This window comes from Heterodontus francisci, chromosome 18, assembly GCF_036365525.1.
Source record: "Heterodontus francisci isolate sHetFra1 chromosome 18, sHetFra1.hap1, whole genome shotgun sequence".
Classification (NCBI taxonomy): Eukaryota; Metazoa; Chordata; class Chondrichthyes; order Heterodontiformes; family Heterodontidae; genus Heterodontus; species Heterodontus francisci.
Window position 1 is genome coordinate 7,128,989 of NC_090388.1, and position 27,894 is coordinate 7,156,882.

At 43.8% G+C, this 27,894-nt stretch overlaps 1 protein-coding gene across 2 annotated transcripts in view; it reads left to right on the forward strand.

Annotated features, from left to right (window-relative positions):
• Positions 1-27,894, forward strand: part of utp20 (UTP20 small subunit processome component) — a 151,300-nt gene that overhangs the window by 93,940 nt on the left and 29,466 nt on the right. For both annotated transcript variants that reach the window (XM_068050196.1, XM_068050197.1), the window contains 13 exons: positions 3,713-3,850; positions 4,449-4,586; positions 5,425-5,564; positions 6,338-6,426; positions 11,867-12,135; positions 12,842-12,981; positions 14,923-15,079; positions 16,276-16,374; positions 17,178-17,345; positions 21,939-22,105; positions 22,966-23,113; positions 24,382-24,498; positions 27,153-27,323. In XM_068050196.1, the coding sequence (XP_067906297.1) occupies positions 3,713-3,850; positions 4,449-4,586; positions 5,425-5,564; positions 6,338-6,426; positions 11,867-12,135; positions 12,842-12,981; positions 14,923-15,079; positions 16,276-16,374; positions 17,178-17,345; positions 21,939-22,105; positions 22,966-23,113; positions 24,382-24,498; positions 27,153-27,323 (1,941 nt within the window). The remainder of the gene's footprint in view (positions 1-3,712; positions 3,851-4,448; positions 4,587-5,424; positions 5,565-6,337; positions 6,427-11,866; positions 12,136-12,841; positions 12,982-14,922; positions 15,080-16,275; positions 16,375-17,177; positions 17,346-21,938; positions 22,106-22,965; positions 23,114-24,381; positions 24,499-27,152; positions 27,324-27,894) is intronic.

Below are 27,894 nucleotides of genomic sequence, written 5' to 3' on the forward strand. Positions count from 1 at the left end.
TTTGTTGTTGGTGTTCTTCCCAGGCATTCATATTGAGCCTTTTGTACGTGGCTTACTGCATCAAAGCCATATGTCTTGTTTTGAGGTATCGTGCCCAGATTGAAGAACCTGGCACTTGCACTCACACACCTCACAGCGTGGGTGCTGAGTGTTTTATTGCACAGTTTGTAAACTGTGAAGACTCTGTTTGGCCAGGCATGCGACTTAATTGGATTTGTGAACCGTTATTGAGATGAAGTTCCTGCAGGTCCTCTTTTTTTAAAATAATTTGTTCTCAGGATGTGGGTGTTGCTGGAGAAAACAACATTTATTGCCCTTCCCAGTTGCCACTTGTGTAGGTGGTGGTGAACCTGCTTCTGGAACCACTGCAGTCCGTGTGATGAAGGTCCCATGGTGCTGTTAGGGTGGAAGTGCCAGGATTTTGGCAAAGTGATGATAAATGAAAGGCTGATATATTTCCTAGTCGGGATAGTGTGTGACTTGAGGTGGTGGTGTTCCTGCTGCCCTTGACCTTCTAGGTGGTAGAGGTCGCTGGTCTGGGACGTGCTGTTGAAGTGAGTTGCTGCAGTCCATCTTGTATATGGTACACACTGCTGCCACTGTGCGCTGGTGGTGTAGGGAGTGAATGTTTGTTTAAGATGGGGTGCCAATCAATCAGGCTGCTTTGTCCTGGATGATGTCAAGCTTCTTGAATCTTGCAGTGGCACCCATTAGAAAATTCCTGATGTTGGTTAACCATACCTTGCTGTCTGCTTCACCCCAATGGTGGGTGCAATAAATAGTTTAATATGCTTCAAAATTGTGCTGTGATGACTGTTGAATCATCTTTCCTACATAGTGTCACGCTCATGTGAAGTACAGCAATGAAAGTACAGAACCCAAGCTTAAGAGTTTAAAAATTGAATTTTTCCTGCACAAAAGTGGACAGTGTGCTCAAAATGGCCGCTGAAGGTCAAACGACTTGGCCCGGTATATTCAATCTGTCTTGCTGTCTGTAAAGGACAAAAGGATAAATCCCAAGCTAAGAGGTGTCAATTACACCCATTCTGGGCCCATCAAGAGACATTCCTGAATTGAATAGGTTCTTCTGAAACAAAGAAGGTGTGAAGTAGCCACATCCTGGTCCATTGGTCCCCACAGGGAGGGTGCTTTGTGTTTCCTAACAGAGACAACATGTGAGAAATTTTTACCTTAAAAAGTAACTCTGAAGAGAGGGGGAGAGATCACAACAATATCACAAAAGCCTGTGCAGCCAAGAGCTGAGGGATCCAGCAAAACCAAAGAAGGAGCTCTGCTGCGAATTCTACCCTTCAACTCAGTGCAGCAGAGGACTGAAAGTGACCACTGCCTCCAGACTGAAGTCTCAACCACCAGAAAAATCTACAAACACCCAGGCCTGCAACTTTAAGAGAAACTGTAGAACCATAGAAAAATTATGGCACAGAAGGAGGCCATTCCGCCTGTTGTGTCCGTGCTGGCCGAACAAACTGGCCGCACAATCTAATACCTTCCAGCACCTGGTCCGTAGTTTTGCAACTTGCAGCACTTCAGGTGCATGCCCAGGTACCTTTATATAAAAAAAAAAATGAGGGTTTCTGCCTCCACCACCATTCCTGGCAGTGAATTCCAGACACCCACCTCCCTCTGGGTGAAAGGTTTTTCCTCATGTCCCCTCTAATCCTTCTACCAATCACCTTAAATCTGTGCCTCCTGGTAATTGACCTCTCCACTAGGGAAAACAGGTCCTTCCTGTCTATCTAGGTCCATCAATTTTGTACACCTCAATTTTGTCACCTCTCAGCCTCCTCTGTTCAAGGGAAAACAACCCCAGCCTATCCAATCTTTCCTCATAGCTACAACTTTCAAGCCCTGATAACATTCTTGTAACTCTCCTCTGTACTCTCTCCAGAGCAATTATGTCATTTCTGTAATGTGGTGACCAGAACTGTACACAATACTCCACCTGTAGCCTAACTAGCATTTTATGCGGTTCCAGCATTACATCCCTGCTTTTGTATTCTATACCGTGGCCAATAAAGTAAAGCCTTCCATATGCCTCCTTCACCACTCTATCTACCTGTCCTGTCACCTTCAGGAACCTGTGGACATGCACTCCAAGGTCCTTCACTTTTTCCACCCCTCTCAATATTCTCCCATTTATAGTGTATTCCCTCGCTTTATTTGCCCTCCCCAAATGTATTACCTCACACTTCTCTGGATTGAATTCCATTTGCCACTTTTCCACCCACTCATTGATATCTTTCTGGAGTCTGCAGTTATTCTTTTCATTATCAACTACATGGCCAATTTTTGTGTCATCAGCAAATTTCCCAATCATGCCTCCCACATTTAAGTCCAAATCATCAATATATACCACAAACAGCAAGGGACCCAACACTGAGCCCTGTGGAACACCACTGGAAACGACTTTCCATTCACAAAAACATCCGTCAACTACTACCCATTGTTTCCTGTCCCTGAGCCAATTTTGGATTCCAACTTCCACAGATCCCTATATCCCACGGGATTTCATTTTTCTGATCAGTCTGCCATGTGGGACCTTGTCAAATGCCTTACTAAAATCCATGTAGACCACATGCACTGCATTACCCTCATCAATCGTCCTTGTTACTTCCTCATAAAGCTCAATTAAGTTAGTAAGACATGACCTTCCCCTAACATATCCATGCTGACTATCCCTGATTAATCTGTGCCTTTCGAAATGGCAGTTTATCCTCTCCCTCAGAATTAATTACAGTGGCGCAGTGGTTAGCACCGCAGCCTCACAGCTCCAGGGACCCGGGTTCGATTCTGGGTACTGCCTGTGCGGAGTTTGCAAGTTCTCCCTGTGACCGCGTTGGTTTTCGCCGGGTGCTCCGGTTTCCTCCCACAGCCAAAAGACTTGCAGGTGATGGGTAAATTGGCCGTTGTAAATTGCCCCTAGTATAGGTAGGTGGTAGGGGATATGGGATTACTGTAAGGTTAGTATAAATGGGTGGTAGTTGGTCGGCACAGACTCGGTGGGCCGAAGGGCCTGTTTCAGTGCTGTATCTCTAAATAAATAAAAAATAAATAAATAATGATCTGGAGATATGAGCTGAAATCCCGCCACGGCAGCTGTGGAATTTAAATTCAGTTAATTAAATAAATCTGGAATAAAAAGTTAGTATCAGTAATGGTGACCACTGCAACTACAGGATTGTCAGAAAATCCACCTGGTTCACAGATGTCCTTCAGGGAAGGAAATCTGCCATCCTTACCCGGTCTGGCGCCTCCTGACTCCAGATCTGCAGCAATGGGGTTGACCCTTAACTGCCCTCCTGAAATGGCTGAGCAAGCTAGTTGTACTCACAAGCACCACCACCTTCTCGAGGGCAATTGGGGATGGACAGTAAATGCCGGCCTTGCCAGTGATAGCACATCCTGTGAATGAGTTAAGGTGAGCAGTACCCTAATCAGATTGATTGGTTGATCTGAGATTTATAGTAAAGGGTATTCAGATTTCTGGAGCCAAGGTGAATAGATGAAGTTGGATACAAATCAGTTAATGATCTAATTGAATGGTGGAGCAGGTTCGAGGGGCTGAATGGCCTCCCCGTTCCTATGTTCCCATGCGTGGGCCATGACAAAATTACACCACAGGGATGCTGAATTCACTTTGTTTCGTTATCTTGATACTTCACTGTCTCCATTTTTGTTTGATTTATTGCAGAGTGTTCAACAAGAATACACAACTCTACTTTGCTGCTTAATCCGTGCATTCCCCCAAAGGTTGGAGTTCCAGGACCTGGTACAGCTAACAAACCACGATCCAGAGATGGATTTCTTTGAGAATATGAAACACATACAGGTGGGTGATATAAGGCATTCCTTTAAAATGTTTAGAAATTGGTAATAACATCGACCCAAGAGTAGGATCTAATTAAGGCTGAGACTCCGATCAAATAACTTTAAAATTGGCAGTGTTTGCATATTATCTTTGCATCGAGAATCAGTCATTGGAATGAGGCAAATAAAGTATGTGGTGTGTCTGTGCAACAAAATATCAGTTTAAACTTGCTTTTCAGCAGTTGAACTTTGCATTAGCTTGAATATTGTGACTTTTGAAAGTCTATAAGTGACTAGGTGGTATTAGTTGGTGAATGCTTAACATGTCTGTATAATACTCATCTGTCTGCACTTTGGATGAGATGTTAAATTGAGGCACCGTCTGCCCACTCAGGTGGATGTTAAAGATCTCATGGCACTATTTCAAAGAAGAACAGGGGATTTATCACTGGTGTCTTGGCCAATATTTATCCCTCCATCGACATCACTGGAACAGATTGTCTGTTCATTATCATGTTGCTGTTTGTGGGAGCTTGCTGTGCGCAAATTGGCTGGGCTGTATAGCACATTGGTTGTGAACGGAGCTATATAAAAGCAAGTCTTTTTTCTTGGATGTTTAGATTCATAGACGAGCTCGTGCCCTGAAAAAATTAGCAAAGCAGCTTGATGAGGAGAAAATTACTCTGTCGTCTAAATCTTTGGTGAACTACATCCTGCCATATGCCAGTTCAACACTGTTCAATGAAAACATGCTGAAGGTAAGAATTGCATTCCTGTAACGTAGAAACAGGAGGAGGCCATTCAACCCTTCCCTCCTGTTCCGTCATTGTGTTAGAATCTTAACTAATTTACCTGCATTGGTCCCATAGCCTTTAATACCCTTACCTATCTATCAGTCTCAGTTTTGGAATTTTCAGTTGCCCCCCCCCCCCCCCTCCCCCCAGCCTCGACAGCTTTTTACAGGGAGGAAGTTCCAGATTTCCACTTCCCTTTGTGTGAAGAAGTGCTTCCTGATATCACCCCTGAACGGCCTAGCTCTAATTTTAAGGTTATGCCTTCTTGTTCTGAACTCTCCATCAAAAGAAATAGTTTCTCTCTATCCTATCAGATCCTTTAACCATTTTAAACACCTCAGTTAGAACACCCCTTAATCTTCTATACTCGAAGGAATACAAGCCCATTCTATGCAACCGGTCTTTATAATTTAACTCATTCAGCCCCAGTACCATTCTAGTGAAACTGCTCTACACTCCTTTTCAAGGCTAATATGAGGTGCACCAGACAAACACAGTTACTTCAGAAATAAAAACAGAAAATGCTGGAAACGCAGCAGGTCAGGCAGCATTATGTGGGGGAGAAAAACAGTTAACATTTCGATCCAAAGACCTTGCATCAGATTTGGAAAACGTTGGAGATGAACAGCTTTTAAGCATTAGCAAAGCCAAAGGAAAGGGGGCAGTTACTCCAGATGTGATCTGACCAGAGCTTTATATGACTCTAGCATAGCTTCCAACCAAACATAAGGTGGTTAAAATGGGCGTGTTTCCATTGTGTTTCACTCTCTTTTGCTTATCTTTTCATTACAAAATTCTCCAGTATGAGAACATGACCTCGGCTTCTGTGGAACTTGTTGGAGCTGCCTGCAAGCATCTCTCGTGGTCACATTATATTTATTACCTCAAACGCTACATTCATGTTCTGCAGACCGGACAAATCAATCAGAAACTGGCAGTCAGGTGTGTATGTGGAGAAGGGTCAGTGATGAACCATGTGAGCAAACTAATGAATGGTTCTTCAATGTTTTATTTTTACAAACAAGGCAGCTTAACACTCACTCCTAGGCTCATTCTTTTTAACTGCTATACTTGTACATGAACAATGAGGAACAGGAAAAAAACCACCTAGCCTGTCCCACACAACTGCAATAACTATATATGCACTCTCCTCCCCAGTCTAAAACCAGGTGATAATCTAGGAGAAGCAAAAAAAAGATAAAAATCAAGGCCAGTTTGGAGGAAGGGGGAAATTTGGGAAATTCCTTCCGCCCCTACCAAGGGGATCGAAACTAGCCCTGGAGATCACAGTGGCCCTGAGTAACGTTAGTGTGTTACACTCCATTCGCAAAATAGTGGAACACCCTAAACTATTGTTTGGCAGAAGCTCTGCACAATATCTAGTACAAATCAGAAATTAAAACAAGAAAATGCTTGAAACATTCAGCAGGTCCGACAACATCTGTGGGGAAAGAAACAGAGTTACTGTTCTGATGAAAGGTTGCAGACCTGAAATGTTAACTGTTTGCCGACCCACAGATGCTGCCAGAGCGGCTGAGTAATTCCAACATTTTCTGTCTTTATTCCACAATATCTAGTGTTGCCTATAAACTAAGGATGTGAAAACCAGTTAACTTTTATGTATCCTTCTGTTAAAATAGACCCTGTAACTTGTGAATTTTTCCAATACCATTTCTGTGTTCTTTACTTAATGTAGGTTATTTTGTCTCATACAGTTTGTTACTCTCCGTGTTGCAAGCCTTTCACTTTGACCCAGAGAGCCTGAGGAAGGAGTTTGACAAGATTCAGACAACTGAAGATGAAAGTATGTGTCTAAAACTCTGCCTTTAAGAGTACGTAGGCCTGGAGTTTCCACTAAGGGCACAATCGGTGGAATGCGCCGGACACTGTACTGTTTTAATAAGAACAGCCTTTTTCTGTGCTGTAATGTCTGTGTAATTCTATGTGAAGTAACACCCCAGTTTCCACGCTGAGATATTTGCATATGCCTGAAGGTAAAATCTCCCCTGAATGGGCGCGATCATTCAGCATAATCGATTGCAGTTGATTTGTGACTGGAACAGGGCATCCACCAGATTTACACCGAGGGGTGGGATTGTGAAGAAATAAGTCATTCCTCAGCTTCTTAAGCTGATTGGTCTATAGCAGAGTAGGGCAGATCAATTGACTGAATATAAACTAATTTAAAGTACTTGTAGCATTAGCGGGGAAACAGACCCAGGTCAGACTTCAATTGGCTGCCCGGTCAGTGCAGGTCAGGTCATTAATACTGGACTCATGTGATCTTAGGGTCTGTGGTTCTGCGTGCTGTGTGATAAACTCCTCTGAACCAGTGCAACCGGCAGAAACTCAACATTCCCCAACCTGAGTATTTGACCATTTTTGTGGTTGAGGACTGCTTTGGGCTAACTGACTTTGACCGTGTCAAAAAAAATTTGTGGAAACTCCAGTGTTAAATGGTTTTAACTGTAATTGAGCTTAGAATACCATGATTTTTAAGTGTTATTTTAGTTGATTCTGCCCGGATTATGCTAATATTTTAGTGGAAATCAGTCAGAAACTCCAAGCTATGGTGTCTATTGTCATCTGTTGTTGGTTGGAGTTGGAGATACTGCTGTTAACTGCACTATCAGATGTCTGTGATGAAATATCAAACCAATAATTTGCAAAAATATAGTGATACAGTAGCATATTGGCTATTTTATTGGACTAGTAATCCAGGGAACTGGACGAACGATCCACAGACATGAGTTCAAATCCCACCAAAGCAGCTGAGAGTTTTAAATTTAGTTAATTAAATAAGCTAGTATCAATAATGGTGACCATGAAACTACTGGATTGTTGTAAAAACCCACTAATGTCCTTTAGGGAAAGATACCTGCTGGCCTTACTGGTCTGACCTATAATGTGACTGTTAACTGCCCTTTGAAATGGCCATTCAAGAAAGTGGCTCATGGGCAACTATGTAAGGGCAATAAATGCTGATCTTCCCAGCAACACTCACATTCTGTGAATGAATAAAAAAGAATGAGGAGTACAACATGCATAATGTTTAAACTAAATTGGCAGGGGGATACGCACCAGCATATAGAAGTAGCAAAGAGGAATAAGGTACATAATCTGAGAGTGTTGGTACATGAGAAGGGAGTAATTCCATATTAGATAGGAGCAGACTCAGAATGACAGAATTGTTACATTGCAGAAGGGCTATGAAGAATGCAAAGACAGAATTACAATGCATGTATGTAAATGCAAAAAGTGTAGTGAATAATGTTTGTGAGCTACAAGCACAAATAGCAGTATGGGAACATGATATAGTGACAATAACGGAAATGTGGCTTAAAAATGGTGAGGATTGGGTGCTTAATATATAAGGCTACAAAGTGTTCAGAAACGATAGAGAAGGAACAAAGGGAGGTGGGGTGGCAGTACTGATTAGGGAAGACATTGTAATATTGGAAAGAGGAGGATGCAAGGACAGAATCCTTGGTTAGAGTTGAGAAGCAAAACGGTTTTGATCACACTACAACGGGTATTCTGTAGGCCTTTAAATAGTGAGAGAGAGGAGCAAATTTGCAGGGAAATCACAGATGTGTACGAAATATAGAGTGGTGATATTGGGAGACTTTAATTACCCAAATATCGATTGGGATAATATTAGAGTAAAGGGAAAGGAGGGGGAGGAGTTTCTGGATTGTGTTCAGGAGAACTGCCTTGATCAGTATGTTGTCGGCCTAACTAGAAAGGAGGCATTGCTGGATCTGGTACTGGGAAATGAGGTGGACCAAGTGTCTGTGGGAGCTGCTTTGGTAAGAGTGATCATTGTATCATAAGTTTAGACTCATTGCAGGAAAACAAGGAACGATACAAGGCAGAATGTCTAGATTGGAAGAGGGCTAATTTCAATGTGATGATAAGGGATCTAGCCAGGATAAAATGGAACCAAAGACTGACAGGAGAAACTATAATGGAACAATGGGTTATCTTTAAGGAAAGGATGCTTCAGGCACAGTACAGGCAAGGTACATTCCAACAAGGGCTAAACGTAGGGGAACATAAAACAGGGCTCCTTGGAATTTTTTTTATTCGTTCACGGAATGTGGGCATCATTGGCTATACCAGCATTTATTGCCTATCCCTAATTGCCTTGAGAAGGTGGTGATGAGCTGACTTCTTGAACTGCTGCAGTCCATGTGCGGTAGGTACACCCACAGTGCCGTTAGGAACGGAATTCCAGGATTTTGATCCAGTAACAGTGAAGGAACGGTGATATAGTTCCAAGTCAGGATGGTGTGTGACTTGGAGAGGAGCTTGCAGATGGTGGTGGTCCCATGCATCTGCTGCTCTTGTCCTTCTAGGTGGTAGAGGTCGCGGGTTTGGAAGGTGCTGTCTAAGGAGCCTTGGTGTGTTGCTGCAGTGCATCTTATAGATGGTACATACTGCTGCCACTGTGTGTTGGTGGTGAAGGGAGTGAATGTTTGTAGATGGGGTGCCAATCAAGCAGGCTGCTTTGTCCTGGATGGTGTCGAGCTTCTTGAGTGTTGTTGGAGCTGTACCCGTCCAGGCAAGTGGAGAGTATTCCATCACACTCCTGACTTGTGCCTTGTAGATGGTGGACAGGCTTTGGGGAGTCAGGAGGTGAGTTACTCGCCGCAGGATTCCTAGCCTCTGACCTGCTCTTGTAGCCATGGTATTTATATGGCTACTCCAGTTCAGTTTCTGGCCATTGGTAACCTCCAGGATGTTGATAGAGGGGGATTCAGTGATGGTAATGTCATTGACTGTCAAGGGGCAATGGTTAGATTCTGTCTTGTTTGAGATGGTCATTGCTTGGCACTTGTGTGGCACAAATGTTACTTGCCACTTATCAGCCCAAGCCTGGATATTGTCCAGGTCTTGCTGAATTTCTATGCAGACTGCTTCAGTATCTGAGGAGTCGCGAATGGTGCTGAACATTGTGCAATCATCAGCGAACATCCCCACTTTTGACCTCTGAGGGAGATAGATATTATGATGAAACAAAGAAAAAGAGGGTGTATGATGCATGCCAGGTGAACTCTTCAAGTGAGAACCAGGCCATATACAATAAGTTGAGAGGGGCGGTGAAGAGGAAAATGAGACTGGCAAAGAAAGAGTATGAGAATAGAATGACAATCAGCATAAAAGGGGACCCAAAAATTATCATCTGCCATGTAAATAGTAAGCGGGCAGTAAGAGGTGGAGTGGGGCATATTCGGGACAAAGACAATATATGCTTAGAGGCACAGGGCAAGGCCAGAATACCTAATGAGTGCTTGGTAGTCGTGTTTACTAGGGAAGAGGAATCTGACAAACGCTGGTAGAAGCAGAGAGACTAAAGACAATGGATAGGGTAAAAACTGAGAGGGAGGAGGTACTAAAAAGTCTGGTTATGCTTAGAGTTGATAAGTCACCTGATCCAGATGACTTGCATCCCAGGTTACTAAAGGAAGTAGGGGTGGAGATAGCACAAGGGTTTGCCATAATCTTCCAATCTTCCCTAGATAAGGGGGAGGTGCCAAATGATTGGAGAGTGGCAAATGTGACACCCTTATTCAAGAAAAAGTGTAAAGACAGTCCTAGCAACTATAGGCCAGTTAGTTTAACATCAATGGGGGGCAAGGTTTTAGAAACAATCAGGGAAAAAATCAACCGGCACTTGAAGAGGTTTGAGTAAATTAAGGAGAGCAAGCACGGATTTGCTAAATGTGGATCATGCTTGACTAATTGAGTTTTTTGATGAAGTAACAGACCAGGGTGATGAAGGGAATGCAGTGTGATACGACCAGGTGAGGAAGGTGTCTCGGGATCCCTCTCAGCCTTCACCTGGTCTTACTGTAACAGGGTTTAATTTTAAACACAGTTTTTTAGCTCCCCTTGGTGAATCCTTGTTCACCGCTTTCCATTTATAAGGCAAAGAAACCAGCACAAACAGGCTTTTTTAGGTTTAAAGAAGAAAAGTTGAAATTTATTAAACTTAAACTCTAATTCGGCTGATGCCTGTGGATACACGTATGCAAATAGAGACAGAAAAGAGCAGAAGAAAAATAAAGTGGAAAAATTTGAGTCAATGTCTGAAGAGTTTTTGTTACGGTTCTTCGAGCTCACTGTAGGTGATTGTAGGTAGATCTTGCTTTTCGTTGGGGCCCAGTATTCTTCTTGAACCTTGTTCGTTGTAGGACACTTTTCTTTCTTGGGTTGCATGTGTCTTCAGTGGATTCAGAGGCTTGTGAGAAAGAGATGGGAGTAGGTAGACAGGAGAGGCTGTGGCGAGCCAGCCAGGAGAGATCTTCTCAGTCCAGGAGCAAACAGCTTTTTGCCCAAACTGTTTGTACAAATTCAAAAAACTCAGTTTATACAGCGGTTTAGTCATGTGACTAGCTGGTTTGACCATGTCCGTTTGTGTATTCAGCCATTTTAGCATTCAACCTGGAATGCGAGCTCCCCCACCTTCAATATCTGGTGATCAAAAGTCCATTGTGGGTTGAATGTGTCAGGGAATGGCTGCTTTTTCCTTCCAATCATTGTTAATATGCAAATTCCTTTTCCAGCCACGGCTGATCTGTTTAACAAGTCCTTTCTTCACTCCAGTAACAGTTTAAAATCAGTGTTCATGACAAAATTAATGTGCCTCATTCTTGGCAGGTCCTAGCATGACAAGTGGATGCTGTCTATATGGATTTTAAGAAAGCATTTGATAAAGTACTACATAAAAGGCTGGTTAACAGAATTGCAGCACATGGAATAGGAGGCTCTGTCCAATTGGATAAAAAATTAGCTTCAGGACAGAAAACAGCGCGTTGTGGTAAATGGTTGTTTTTCAGACTGGAGGATGGTAGACAGTGGTGTTCTCCAAGGATCAGTGCTGGGACCACTGCTTCTTTTGAGATATAAAAATGACTCGAGTTTTGGAATACAGAGTAAAATTTCAAAATTTGCCAATGATACCAAACTTGGAGGTGCGGCAAACAGTGAGGATGATACAAACCACCTGCAACAGGACATAGATAGGCTAGCAGATGGAATTTAATACAGTCGGCCGAATGATCTGTCTCTCTGATCTGGATTTTATGTTGGTCCTGGTTCTGTTTATCCCCGCAGTCTGGGATGCGGTAGTAGTTTTGTAGCCTGAGAGTTAAGTTGACCTTATAACCAGCATTGGTTGCTTTTCATTGACTGCACCATTTGCCTTGTGTTGTTCCTGACATTCTCCTTCTGTCCTGTAGATGTTGTGAAAGGAGATGAGGAAGATGTGGCTGAAGCCATGGAATTGGAAGATGATATTGAAGAGGAAGTATCTGCAGAGACATTAGATGTAGATAGAGCAGTGCGTGATGCTGGGGCAGCAGAAGAAGGTGTCCCAATGAAGGAGGTGAAGAAACCCTTGGCCTCTCAGCCCAGGAATAAGCAGGACCTGGAAAGTCTGATTCAGCACATCCAAGGGACCGTCACCAACAGCATCCTGCCAAAGCTGCAGAAATGCTTAATTGCAAAGGTCTGTGAGCAAAACTCATTTTCTCTCCCTCTTTACCCATTTATATTTTTCGCTGTCCTAGTTCTCTTTATCAGTTGTATCTCCCCTCTCTCTTTCTCTTCTCTCTTTGTCTCTTCTCTCTCCTCTCTCTCTCCCCACCGTGTATCTCTCTCTCCCCCATCCCGTATATCTCTCTGCTCTCTGTTTCATCTCTCTCTCCGCTCTCTCTCTTCCCCATCCCTTTCTTTTGCTCTCTCCTTTTCTCTCGTTCTCCTCTCCATCTCTTTCTCTCTTTCTCTTCTCTCTGCTTCTCTTTGTCTCTTCTGTCTCTCTCCTCTACCTCTCCCACCGTGTATCTCTCTCTCTCTCCTCTCCATATCTATATATATCTCTCTCTCTCTCTTCCTTCCCCACCCCGTATATATCTCTGCTCTGTGTTTCATCTCTCTCTTTTCTCCATCCCTTTTTCTCACCTTTCTCTCTTTCTCCCCTCCTCTCTCTCTCCTCTCTTTCTCTCTTCTCCCTCTCTCCTCTCTCTCCTCTCTTTCTCTCTTCTCCGTCTCTTTTCCTAACCCACATGCCTCCATCTCCCTCACTTCCACCCCCACCCCCCCTCCCCCTCCTTCCGTCTTGCTCCTCTTTTGACACCTCCCATCACATCTCCTGTTCCTTCTCTCCCTCCTCTGGATGTCTCTGTTACTCGGATTTATTTGTTAATTGTTAACAGGTGAAAAGAGATGAGCAGCACAAGTTGGTGAAATCAAAGATAGTGAATGATGAGGAGTTGGTGCGTATTCCTATTGCGTTCACGATGGTTAAACTGATGCAGACTCTTCCCAAAGAAATCATGGATTCTAATTTACCCAGGTATTGCAGCAGAGCCATATTAAACACCCAATGCTGTAGTGACTGAGAGTGATTGTATTCACTGTGGGGGAGGGGGGATGATTTTTTCAAGTCAGTTCCGGGGTTTGGGAAAGAAGATATTAAATTTAACAGAGACGTAGAACTATTCCTTTCTCCCTCATGTGTTTATCTAGCTTCCTCTTAAATGCATCTGTACTAATCACCTCAACCACTCATTGTGATAGCGAGTTCCAAATTCTAACGATTCCATAATTTTAAAGACCTCTATCAATCTTCTCTTTTCTAGAGAAAAGATCCCTACCCTGTCCAATCTTTCCTGATGGGTATAACATCTCAGTATAACATCTGGCATCATCTTTGTAAATATTTTTTTGCACCTTCCCCAGGGTCTCTATATCCTTTTTATAATTTGGAGGCCAGAACTGTGCATAATGCTCCAATTGTGGTTCAAACAAGAAGAAATAATTTTGCAAAATCAAAACACTGCGGATGCTGGAAATCTGAAATAAAAACAGAAAATGCTGGAAATACTCAGCAAGTCAGGCAGCATCTGTGGAAAGAGAAACCGAGTTAATGTTTCAGGTCTGTGACCTTTCATCAGAACTGGCAACAGTTAGAGGTGCAACAGGTTTTAAGCAAGCACAGAGGCAGGGAAATGGGCAAGGGAGAGGAGAACAAAAGGGAAGATCTGTGATGGGGTGGAACATAGGAGAGGTTAAATGACAAAAGGGATGATGGTGCAAGGCAAAAGGGGATGGTAATGGGACAAGTAAAGATATAAAAGATGGTCTGGAGGAGGTGTAAGTGGGGGAAATGCAGAATCATCACCAATATCTGCCGTCTGGGAAAAACATACGATAAACAAAACCAAGACAGAAGTTTTTAAAAATGAAATCAGAGCTTACAGTCTGAAATTGTTGAATTCAGTGTTGAGTCTGGAAGGCTGTAGTGTTGAGTCAAAAGATGAGTTGCTGTTCCTCGACCTTGCATTCAACTTCATTGGAACACTGCAGGAGGCCGAGGACAGGGAGATCAGGGAATTAAAGTTGACAGGCACCTGGAAGATCGGAGTCCTGCTTGCAGGCTGAATGGAGGTGTTCTGTAAAGCGGTCACCCAGTCTGCGTTTGGGCTCTCCAATGTAGAGGAGACCGCATCATGAGCAGTGAACACACTATACTAAATTGAAAGTACAAGTCAATCACTGTTTCACCTGGAAGGAGTGTTGAGGGCCTTGGATGGTGAGGAGGTAAAAGGGCAGGTGTTGCAACTACTGCGCTTGCATGGGAAGGGGAGGGAGTGTTAGGAGTGACTGAGGAGTGGCCCAGGGTGTCGCAGAGGGGACAGTCCCTTTGGAATGTTTAAAGAGGAGGGGAGAGGAAAATATGTTTGGTGGCATCATGCTGGAAGTGATGGAGGATGATCTGTTGAATACAAAGGCTGGTGGAGTGGAAGGGGAAGACAAGGGGAACCCGATCATGGTTCTAGGAGGGAGGGGAAGAGGCGAGAGCAGACGTGTGTGAAATGGAATAAACACAGTCAAGGCCCCTGTCAACCATAATAGAGAAAAATCCTCATTTGGCATCATCAGGATAGATGTGACGGAAATGGAGAAACTGCGAGAATGGAATAGTGTCCTTACAGGAAGCAGGGTGGAAGGAAATGTAGTCAGGAAACAATTTTATGTTCCGGTGTGCCTACATTTACTCTGGTCGGTCCTAGAATATAAATATTCTGGTCAATATTTATCCCTCAATCAACATCCCAAAAAAACAGATTGACTGGTCGTTATCACATTACTGCTTGTGGGATTTTGCTGTGTGCATTTGGCTGCTGTGTTTCCTACAACAGTGGCTGCACTTCTAAAGTACTTCATTGGCTGTAAAGTGTCTTGAGACATCCAAAAGGCCTATATAAATGCAAGTCTTGCTTTCTTTCCCCAGCATCCTAATTAAAGTCTGTATGCTGTTGAGAAACCGAGCCCAGGAGATCCGAGATGTCGCTCGCAGTACTCTGACCAAAATAATCGAGACTTTGGGCCCAGGATACCTTCTGTATCTTCTGAAAGAGATGCAGTCGGCTTTAACTAAGGGCTATCAGGTAATGTGCTTCAAGTTACTGAAGTATTGCATTAGTGTTAGGCCTGCAGTTATAGAGAATGTACAGCACAGAAACAAGCCATTCAACCCAACTGGTCTGTGCTCCACACGAGCCTCCTCCCACCCCTCTTCATCTCACCCTATCTCTATATCCTTCAGTTCCTTTCTCCCTCATGTGTTTCTCTAGCCTCTCAATATATATGTTATTTGCCTCAGACACTCCTTGTGGCAGGTCTACATGTAAGAAACTATGCAAATAATATTGGAAACTTTTTTTTGGTGGTTTTATAAATATTGGCAACCAAGTTTTAATTCATCCTCTGGATGTGAGCATTGCTGGCAAAGCTAACATTTATTGCCCATCCCTAATTGCCCTTGAGAAGGTGGTGGTGAGCTGCCTTCTTGAACCACTGCAGTCCATGTAGTGTAGGTACACACAGTGCTGTTAGGGAGGGAGTTCCAGGATTTTGACCAGCGACTATGAAGGAATGGTGATATAGTTCCAAGTCAGGATGGTGTATGACTTGTTGAGTTGATGTTCCCATACTACCTGTGTCCTTCTAGGTGGCAGAGCTGTTGATTTGCAAGGTGCTGTTGAAGTTGGATGCGCTTTGCTCACTGGTGGTGCTCTCTGTTTTGTATTCCCATCCCAGTGATTCGCAGTGAGGATATTTTATATTTGAAGAGTAATATTATCGATCGGTTTTACTGGAACAGCATTAGGAGCTGATATCACTCGCCCTCTGTCGCTCACAGGCTGATCTGTGATGCAGAAAGTCGGGGCTGCTTTGCAAAACTCCGCTCCTCGCTGGAGGTGATTATGGGCAAGAGGATCATGGCTGCAGTGCTCTGGTCTTGTGTCCGCTGGTTTGCTTTCTGCTAGGGAGGGCTACAGGAACGATGCATGGTACAATTATGCCAATATTTGAAGAGCAAAATAGAGATAAAATTAAGGGTGTTTTTAATCTTTGGTTACCCTTTTTAGCAGATTTCTCATAGTGTAGGGATGGCATTTCTGTGCTCCATCATAGCTTAAAAGAATTGGAATGAAAACAAAGTAGCTTTTGCTTAATATTATTGAGGATCTCGCATTGAAACTCTTGATGCAACTTTGTTATCTCAACTATAGAGATATAAAACACTTAGTTCCCAGACCACTTGTGGTAATTTCTGTTCACTTGTTTTCCATCTTGCTAGGTTCATGTTTTGACCTACACAGTCTATATGCTGTTAAAGAGTCTCGTACCTAAACTTAACTGCGGAGATTTGGACCCCTGTATGGACGTTCTCATTGCGGTAAGAGTTATTTACTGAAGTTATTAATGCATTCACAGACCAGTGCATACCAAGGAGAGAAAGAACTTGTATTTATATAGCATCTTTCACAACCTCAGGATGTCAGAAAGTGCCTTACAGCCAATGAAGTACATTTTGAAGTGTAGTCACAGTTGTAGTGTAGGAAAGATGGCGGCCAATTTGCACACAGCAAGCTCCCATAAACAGCAATGTGATAAATGATCAGATAATCCGTTCTGGGTGTTGGTTGAGGGATAGGCATTGGCCCAGGATACTGGGGTAAATTCCCCTGCTCCTCTTTGAAGTAGAGCCATGGAACCTATTTACGCCTACTTGAGACAGCAGATGGAGCCTTGGTTTAGTACCTCACCTGAAAGATGACACCTCCGGCAGTGCAGGACTCGCTCAGTAAGGCACTGAAGTGTCAGCCTGGATTACGGGCTCAAGCATCTGGAGTGGGGCTTGAACTCAACGTACCGAGGTGAGAGTGCTACCAACTGAGTCATGGCTGTCACCTTGTCAAAGATCGCTCTTAAATTTAACAGTTTTGTTCTTAAAAGATGACAGCATTCAGTTTATCATGCCTGTCCTATCCCCTTAGCTGCATTACCCGTCCTTACTCTGTGTCCTTTTAATCTCTCTCTTCAGATATTTATCCACTTCTATTTTAAAAGCTCTAATCAATTCTGCATCCAGTACTATTTCTGGTAGCATTAGTGCTGTTTTTAATTTTAAAAAAACCCCCTATTGTGCAGAACTCCAGCGATGTTATCAACGTAAAATAATATATTCTCTCTCTCTAGATTTTTAACCATGAGCTGTTTGGTGAAATTGCTGAAGAGAAAGAGGTGAAGGGAATCATAAGCAAAGTGATGGAAGCGAGGAGAAGCAAAAGCTATGATTCCTATGAGATTCTGGCTCGGTTTGTGGGAAAGGCTCAAGTTACTAAGCTGATCCTTCCACTAAAAGAGGTAATGTCAATGCAGCGGTTAGCAATGCTCGCCAGCGACCTCAGAGAAAGCTGCCCACAAAGTTCTAGCGATCTCTGTGGCGTGGATTTCCCCTTTCCTGACAGTTTGAATCGGCTGCCAAATCAAGGGAATCTCCAGGCATCCAGCTACAATGATGTCATCAAACAGGCTAAGCAGCCAATCTTACTGAAGTATTCTCACAGACAGCAAAACAGGAAGTTAAAACCACCGAATCCCTCTGCTTCTATTTTTAATTTTGCAGATAGCGCAACAAGTGGGGGACACACACAGGGTTAAGTTAGAAGCTAAAATATTGTAAACAAACTTTTAAAAGCAAAACAATTTTAATATAAATATGTGGAACTTTGTTCTATCATCATGGAGGAACTTGACATTCAACAAATAAAAAAATGACATTTTCAGGGCCAGTGAGGCTGTTCGGCAATAATTATGAACTTAGTACACTGTTTTAAAAACCCAGCTACACCTCATTCAACAAGATGTAACTTTTTCAAGGCTTTTATGGCAAGGCTAATAGCTTAACCATGGAACTTCTTGTCAGTTTGATGATTTTTAATTGATTGCAGGCTGGGGGGCTTCAATAGCACACCCTCTGGTGAAGCATAGAATCAGTGACAGCCACTTCTGGATTTCCGCATTGAAAGATGCATGTGTGGACTCTGGAAATTGCTGTCCATTTCAGAAGGGTAATGGCGGATGCTGAAAGCTTTGCTTTTATTAGTACTGCAAAATCTGAGCCAATCTCTCTGCTGGGACAGCTGTGTCTTTCACTGGCTCATTTCCATTGGTTAATCAACATCATTTGTGGATTCTTAATCGCCCCATTTGTACAGATTGACCTTGTGTTGGATACTGCAATGCGACATTGCTACTTTTGACTGAGCGCCAGTCAGTTTTCTGTGGCAATGCTTGTGTGCAGTGGTTAACTACAAGTTATTTTAATATTTGAGATAGCAATGGCGTTCGGGAAAGAAACTTCAGCAACTGACTGCACTATTTGCTGGAGCCAGCAATGACACTGTTTCAGTTGACATAGCAAATTTGAATGGGGGAAATATTGGTGCAGTAATTAACAGTGAAAAATGTTAATGGAAAAGGATTAGATAATTCAAATATTTTCGTGAGGAACGATTCAGTTATAAGGAACAGATTGTATTGTACATTCTTCCCTCTTAGGTGTAGTGTTTCACTTTAATGATGCATTCTTTGTTTCCCTAAGTAAGAGCAGTGGGGGAGGCTGTGGCTTAGTGGTATTGTCACTGGACTAATAACCCAGAGACCCAGGGTATTTCTCTGGGGACATGGGTTCGAATCCCACCACAGCAGAAGGTGGCGTTTGAATTCAATTAATAAAAAATCTGGAATTAAAAGCTAGTCTAATGATGGCCATGAAACCATTGTTGATTGTTGTAAAAACCCATCTGGTTCACTAATGTCTTTTAGGGAAGGAAATCTGTTGTCCTTACCTGGTCTGGCCTACATGTGACTCCAGACCCACAGCAATGTGGTTGACTCTTAAATGCTCTCTGAAATGGCCTAGCAAGTTATTCAGTTGTATCAAACCGCTATGAAGTCAATAAAACAGAATGAAATTGGACGGCATTGACCTAGGCACCGGAAATAACATCGACAAACCCAGCCCTGTCGACCCTGCAAAGTCCTCTTTACCAACATCTGGGGGCTTGTGCCAAAGTTGGGAGAGCTGTCCTACGGACCAGTCAAGCAGCAGCCTGACATAGTCATACTCACGGAATCATACCTTACAGACAATGTCCCAGACACTGCCATCACCATCCCCGAGTATGTCCTGTCCCATTGTCAGGACGTACCCAGCAGAGGTGGTGGCACAGTGGTATACTGTCAGGAGGGAGATGCACTGGGAGTCCTCAACTTCGACTCAGGACCCATGAAGTCTCATGGCATCAGGTCAGACATGGGCAAGGTAACCTCCTGTTGATTACCACCTATTGCCCTCCCTCAGCTGATGAATCAGCACTCCTCCATTTTGATCACCAGTTGGAGGAAGCACTGTGGGTGGCAAGGACGCAGAATGTACACTGGGGTGGAGGACTTCAATGTCCATCACCAAGAGTGACTCGGTAACACCAATACTGACCAAGCTGGCCGAGTTCTAAAGGATATAGCTGCTAGACTGGGTATGAGGTAGGTGGTGAGGGAAAAACATACTTGATTACGTCCTCACCAATCTGCCTGTTGCAGATGCACCTGTCCATGACAGTATTGGTAGGAGTGACCACCGCACAGTCCTTGTGGAGATGATGTCCCGCCTTCACATTGAGGATACCCTCCATCGTTTTGTGTGGTACTACCACCGTGCTAAATGGGAAAGATTTCAAACAGATCTAGCAATGCAAAACTGGGCATCCATGAGGTGCTGTGGGCCATCAGCAGCAGTAGAATTGTACTCAACCACAATCTGTAACCTCATGTCCCAGCATATCCCCCAGTCTACTATTACCATCAAGCCAGGAGACCGACCCTGGTTCAATGAAGAGTGCAGGAGGGTACGCCAGGCGCAGCACCTCAAAATGAGGTGTCAACCTGATGAAGCTACACCACAGGACTACTTGCGAGCCAAACTATGTAAGCAGCATGCGATAGACCTCCAACAACCACAACCGTCTTCCTTTGCGCTAGGTATGACTCCAACCAGCGAAGAGTTTTCCCCCCGATTCTCATTGACTCCAGTTTTGCTAGGGCACCTTGATGCCGTACCCGGTCAAAAGCTGCCTTGATGTCAAGGGCAGTCACTCTCACCTCACCACTTGAGTTCAGCTCTTTTGTCCATGTTTGAACCAGGGCTGTGATGAGGTCAGGAGCTGAGTGGCCCTAGCGGAACCCAAACTGAGCATCCCCGAGCAGGCTAATGCTAAGCAAATGCTGCATGATGGCACTGTTGATGACACCTTTCATCACTTTACTGATGATTGAGAGTAGACTGATGGGGCGGTATTGGCTGGGTTGGACTTGTCCTGCTTTTTGTGTACAGGACATACTTGGGCAATTTTCCTCATTGTCGGGTAGATGCCAGTGTTGTAGCTGTACTGGAACAGTTTGGCTAGGGGCGCGGCAAGTTCTAGAGCACAGGTCTTCAGTACTGTTGCCAGAATATTGTCAGGGCCCATAGCCTTTGCAGTATCCAGTGCCTTCAGTCATTTCTTGATATCACGCGGAGTGAATTTGATTGACTGACGTCTGGCATCTGTGATGCTGGGGACTTCAGGAGGAGGCCGAGATGGATCATCAACTCGGCACTTCTGGCTGAAGATTGTTGCAAATGCTTCAACCTTATCTTTCGCACTGATGTGCTGAGCTCCCCCATCATTGAGGATGGGGATATTTGTGGAGCCACCTCCTCCAGTTAGTTGTTTAATTGTCCACCACCATTCACGGCTGGATGTAGCAGGACTGCAGAGCTTAGATCTGATCTGTTGGTTATGGGATCATTTAGCTCTGTCTATTGCATGCTGCTTACACAGTTTGGCATGTAAGTAGTTCTGTGTTGTAGCTTCACCAGGTTGACACCTCATTTTTAGGTATGCCTGGTGCTGCTCCTGGCATGCCCTCCTGCACTCTTCATTGAACCAGGGTTGGTTTCCTGGCTTGATGGTAATGGTAGAGTGGGGGATATGCCAGGCCATGAGGTTACAGATTGTTGTTGAGTACAATTCTGCTGCCGCTGAGGCCCACAGCACCTCATGGATGCCCAGTTTTGCATTGCTAGATCTGTTCGAAATCTATCCCATTTAGTGCCACACAAAACAATGGAGGGTATTCTCAATCTGTAGGCATTAACCGAATTAGAGTTTAAGTTTAATAAATTTCAACCTTTCTTTAAACCTAAGAAAGCATTTTTGTGCTGGTTTCTTTGCCTTATAATTGGTTAGCAGTGAACAAGGATTCACCAAGGTTATCGGGGATAGGTGGAAATGTGGAGTAATCAGTTCAGACATGAACTTATGGCGGAGCAGGCCAAGTGGCCTATTCCTGCTCCTAATTTGTATGTTCGTAGGGGAGAGCTAAAAACATGATGTGTTTAAAAAAAAAACTCTGTTACGGTAAGACCAGGTGAAAGCTTAGATGGAACCCTAGATTCCTTTCTCACTTGGTCGTAACACTTAGGGACATGAAAAGCATTATATAGATGCAAGTTCGGTCTTCCTGTTCAAATCCCTCCATGGCCTTGACCCTCCTTATCTTTGTAACTGCCTACAACCCTCCAAGGTATCTGCCTTCCTCCAGTTCTGGCATCTGGTTCAACCCCACTTCCTTCACCCCATTGGTGGCCGAGCCTTCAGCTGCTTGGCCCCTAAGCTCTGTAATTCCAGCCTCCCTATCCCTCTTTCCTCTGTCAAGGCTCTGCTTAAAACCTATCTCTTTGACCAAGCTGTAAGCCACCTGCCCTAATATCCCCTATTTTGGCTTGGTGTCAATTTCTTTTCTGATTATAATCCTATGAAGTGTCTTAGAACATTTTACTAGGTTAAAGGCACTGTATAAATTCAATTTGTTGTTGATACAGTGTGTTTGTGTGATATTTTATATTTTCAGATATTGGAGAACACAACCATCCTTAAGCAAGCTCGCAAGGTTCAGGAAACATTTCGACGCATTGTGTCTGGTCTGTTGCTGAATAAGGAAATGACGGCTGACTCCATCCTTTTACTGAGCCATGGTCTGGTGACGGAGAGCCTGCCATTAATGGCACAGAGGGCCAAGTGAGCAACCATTCAGTTAGATGACTATTTTAGAGAGGGGGGGAAACTTAAAATATATATCGGGACTGTACATATTGCTGAGCAGAATCACTGGGTTGCAAACAATCCAAAGCTAATCACATTGCTTCTGTATCTTCCTCTGCTTCGTCTATTAATCCAGTCCACTTTTAAAAGATGTGATGGTCTCTGCCTCAACCACTCCATGCAACAAAGTGCTCCGTGGTCAAACAATCCAAACTATTTCTCTTAAACACTGTCCCTGCAGCTCTGTACCTTTGAAGAAACATTTGCCAAATTCTTTGCAATTGATATTCTAAAATAAGTGAACATTTTGCTCCCGAGCATTTTGTTACCAAATCAATATCACCCCACGTAAAATTTCCTGTCTTGAGGTTGAAGCAGTCTAGGACTTCACATTCTGGAAGCACACAGCTGGGTCTCAAGGCAATGAGGAGTTGTCTGTTTAATAGCTTACAACCTGCACCAATGAGACACCTAGAGTTCTTAACTTGTGATGGCTCGCAAGAGGTAACACAGATGTGATTGGTCAGTCCATGACTCGCTTGTTAAACCGCACTTGCATTTCTGTGTTGTCTAGATTGTTTTGGTTGATGTTGGTTAATGATGTTAGTGGTGAGAATGTAGAACTCACTTCCCCATTTGGGTGGTTGAGGCAAATAGCACAGATGTGTTTAAGGGAAAGTTAGTTAAGTACACAGGGGAGCAAGAAATGTGCTTGATAAGGTTTGATGAAGTAGAGTGGGAGCATAAACACTGGCATAGACCAAATGGCCTGTTTCTGCACAGTTTTCAGTGTTTTTCTGTGTTTCTTTACAACACTGCTAAATGTCACTTTAAAGGGGTAAAAGGAAAAAGTCCGACCAATCACGCGTCGGTCTGAAGCCGCAGAGCTGCCTCTTACTGCCCCCTGAACCGAGCCGACAGGGAGAGAAAGCTGCCACCAGCACAAAGACCAACCTGTACATCCTGGTCGATACTGGGTTGAGGGTAAGTGATCAGTCATTTCAGAAATTTGTTTCAGTTCATTTAATGACATGGTCATTCAGAATGACCATTGGAGAACCTAAAATCCTTTTTTCATCTTTAATTTGCTCTTTCAATGTGGGTGGCAAGGCCACACTTACTGCCCATCCCAGCCTTTTCTGGGAAGGTGGCAGTGGACTTTCTCGAGCTATTGCAGTCTTTGTAACGCTGTTCGCATAGTGGTGTTAGACAGGAAATTCCTAAATATTGACTCAACAACGGCCAAGGAACGAGAACGTATGTTCAAGTCAGACTTGTAGGTGACGATGCTTCCGAAACCTTACTGCTCATGTCCTTCATGAAAGGTTAAGAGCTGGAGGTCTGGAGGGGCAGGGGTGGGGTTTGGAATGATTCCTGGGCCATATGGGTTAAATTGAGGACAGGTTGCGTAGACTGCTTGTATTCTCTTGACTCTAGAAGATTAAGTGGTGATCTAATTGAGATGTTTATGATAATTGCAGATTTGATGGGGCACATTGACAGAAACTATTGCCTCTGGTCAGCGGGAGTCTAGAACAAGGGCACATAACCTTAACATTAGAGCTAGGCTATTCAGGACTGATGTCAGGAAATACTTCTTCACACAACGCGTAGTGAAAATCTGGAACACTCTTCCCCCAAAAAGCTGTTGAGGCTGGATGTACAATTACAAATTGATAGAGTTTTGTAAACAAGGGTATTAAGGGTTATGGAACCAGGGTGGGTAATTGGAGTAAAGATAAAGGTTAGCCATGATCTAATTGATTGGAACAGACTTGAGGGGCTGAATGACTTCCTGTTCCATGTTCTGAAGAGGCTGTTGAATTAATCATGGAGAATTGCTGCAGTACTTACTGTAGATAATACACTCTGTAGCATCAGTGCACTGGGTTACCTATCGAGTGGACAACTCTCTGCTGCTTGGTGTTGAGTTTCTTTGGTTGTTTAGTGGCAAGTTGTAAAATCAATAAATCTGATAGTTTGTGGTCTGGCAGCAGAAAAATTGATTGTTGGGGAAGTAAAAAAATGACTGCTCTAGTGACGTCCTTCAGAGAAACTTGCTGACTTTATCGGCTCTGGACCTACACCTGACTCCAGTCCCACACCCTCCATGATTGTTGACAGACACTCTGCATTCTAAAGCCATCGTGTTGCTTGGAGGGTTTCATGCCATGTTTGTGGACAGGAGGATAGATTTACTATTTTGTTCATGTGAAGCAGCTGCACACAATTGTTGTTTTGTCTTGTTCCAGTTGCTGCATATGAGCTTGAAGAGATCGAAGGTGAATTCTTCAGAGGAGCACATTTTGGAAATGATTGACCCATTTGTGCAGGTGCTGATCGACTGCCTTCAGTCCATGCATGTGAAGGTGAGCAGTGTTCACAATTGTACACTTAATACTTCATCTTGCATTGTATAGCTCAAAATCCAAAATATTAAATGGAATATTAAACATGATCAGCTATATCCTAATTATTTGAATTATCTTTGTTTTGTTTTTAATACTTAGGTTGCAGTACTGAAAATCTAATTCTTTCGGTTTAAAATAAGATCCTGTGTAAAATTACACGGCGCAGTGGTTAGCACCGCAGCCTCACAGCTCCAGCGACCCGGGTTCAATTCTGGGTACTGCCTGTGTGGAGTTTGCAAGTTCTCCCTGTGTCTGCGTGGGTTTTCGCCGGGTGCTCCGGTTTCCTCCCACCACCAAAGACTTGCAGGTTGATAGGTAAATTGGCCATTACAAATTGCCCCTAGTATGGGTAGGTGGTAGAGGAATATAGGGACAGGTGGGGATGTGGTAGGAATATGGGATTAGTGTAGGATTAGTATAAATGGGTGGTTGATGGTCGGCACAGACTCGGTGGGCCGAAGGGCCTGTTTCAGTGCTGTATCTCTAAATAAAAAAAAAAATATTATGTAAAGATGATGTTTCCACTTGTGGGGGAAACCAGAACTACGGGTCATAAATATAAGATGGTGACTAGTAAATCCAATGGGGAATTCAGGAGAAACTACTTTATCCAGAAAGTGGTTAGAATGTGGAACTCACTATCGCAAGGAGTGGTTGAGGCAAATAGCTTTGTTGCATTTAAGGGGAAGCTAGATAAACACATGAGAGAGAAAGGTATAGAAAGATATGTTGATGGGGTTATAAGAAGGGGAATGAGAGGAGGCCCATGTGGAACATAAACACTGGCATGGATAAGTTGGGCTGAAGGGCCTGTTTCTGTGCTGTAAACACTCAGTAATTCTAGCAACCCTTCTGTGTTTTCACTTTTTTTTTTAATGAATTGTCAAGAATGTACATTTGGCAAGTATTGTACATTCAGGTGAGTATTTGTATATAGATTTTATGAAAGTGCATCCTTGAGTAAGTCACTGCATCCAGTGTAATCAGAAGATCCAGTGCAGGTTGTGGGATTGATTAGTTTTAATTTATGGGTTTAGTTAAGCATCAGGCCTTAGAGTGGCTGTTCAGACCCTTCTGAGTTGTGGTCCAGTGTCATGTTTGGGGTGAATTTTACAGACTGCCCCTCCCGACATTGGGGGTCGTGCTGGGGGGGAGGGGGGTGTCTGAAAATGCCTCCGGGAGAGGCCTGGATGCAGGGCAGGCCCAGCCCCATATTGCTGGCGGTAACGAGGCCTCGTGGCGGTTCCCCCTTCCCCCTCCGCCGCCCGGCAACAGGACCAAAATTTAAATATGTAAATTTATTAAAGGTAATGAATTAAATACTTACCCACTCCGGCCGCAGTCCCGGTGCAATGTCCGTGCCGGTGGTGGCACTCTAGTGCCTTCAGATCTCCATATAGTGATCTGAGGCATAACACTGGTGGGGAGGGGGAAGCAGGGTAAGTATTTCAGTGCGGTTGGGGGGGGGGGGCGGAGAGCGGGGTCAAACTAATATGATTGGCATAGGGGATGGTGGGAAGGGTTAAAGGTAAAAGTTTGTGAACTTTGAGAGGGGAGGAAGGTCTGGTGCACAAGCTAAGTATTTTGTGGGGGGGAGAGGGCAAGGAATGAAATGTTTGGCTATTGGGGGGCTGGGAGAGGAGCTAAGCAAATGTATTAAATTTTTTTGAATAAATTCTAACTTGCATAAAAGCTCGAATGCGAAGTAAGGGCTTGAAGCCCTTTAAAAATGGCATCGGCGCCTGCACAATGGTGCCTGACGCTGTTGCCGGGGACGCACCCTCCACCCCCTCCACATCATTGGCTGGGGTGGGGGGGGGGAGCGGTCTCCCCATCTGTTTAAATAAGCCGCCGCGTTTAATATTGCGGCTCCGCGATAAGCAGCCCTTTGTGTCAGCTGTGACTCAGTTGGTAGCGTTCTCACCTCTGGGTTCAAGACCCGCTCCCGGACTTGAGCACAAACCTAGGCTGACACTCCCAGTGCAATACTGAGGGAGGGCTGCACTATCAGAGGTGCTGACTTTCAAATGCAACGTTAAGCAAGAAATTCCATCTGCCTTCTCAGGTGGATGTAAGCGCTATTTCGAAGAAGAGCAGGGAAGTTCTTCGTGGTATCCTGGCCAATATTTATCCCTCAAGCAACATCACTAAAAAAAAAAAGCAGATTATCTGGTCACTTATCACATTGCTGTTTATGGGATCTTGCTGTGTGTATACTGGCTGCCGTGTTTCCTACATCGCAACAGTGGCGACACTTCAAAAGCACTTCATTGGCAGTAAAGTGCTTTACTGAAAGACGTTATATCAGTGCAAGGCTTTGTGTTTAGGCAGCAGAGACACCACCTTATTTGAAAGAAAGAAACCTGCATTCAGATTCTCAAAAGTTTATCTCAGCCAAAAAATTGCTTTTAAAGAAATAGTTTGATATCCTCTCAACTTCAGGCATTGTAACATTGTGGGCAGGATGGTTCAATGAGTAAGATTGCATCAGTGAAATTGACATTTTTGCTGATAGGTCCAATGCGCTGGCTGTGGTGTTGTACAAACTTGGATCTTTTGAGTGTTTCTGCATGAATATTAATTGCTGAGGTGTCATTGCTTTGCATCTGCAGGTGATCACAACTGCCTTGCAGTGCCTCACCTGGGTGTTGAAATTCCCACTGAAGGCCACGGAAACTCTGGCTGATCAGCTGACCCAGCAGCTTTTTGTGTTACTAAAGGATTACGCCAAGGCTGGAGCAGGGAGGGGAGAGAACTTTCACCTGGTTGTTAACTGTTTCAAGGTATGTTTTAAATCATCAATATCCCCCTCTTTTTTTTGCCAATGATTTTAAATTCCTATCCTCCTGCCACTGGAAACACTTCCTTCCAAACTACTCTTATCAAAACTTCTCATCATTCTAAACACTTGTATCAAATCTCCCTTTAATCTTCTCTAAGGGGAACAATCCTGGCTTCTCCAGTCTCTGCATGTCACTGAAGTTCCACCGATATCATTCTAGTAAATCCCTTCTGCACCCCACCAAGGTTTTGATATCCTTCCTAAAGTCATTCGCCCAGATTGGATACAATGCTCTAGCTGACGCCTAAGCGGTTTTTTTTTTTGTAAAGGTTTAGCATATCTTCCTTGCTTGCTTCCATTTATAAAGCCAAAGATCCCATAGGCTTTTTTTAACAGCCATCTCAACTTGTCCTGTCACTTTCAAAAATTTGTGTACGTACACCTCCAGGTCTCTGTGTTCCTGTACCTTTTTTTAAATTTGTTTGTGGGATGTGAGCATCGCTGGCTAGGCCAGCATTTATTGCCCATCCTTAATTGCCCTTGAACTGAATGGCTTGCTGGGCCATTTCAGA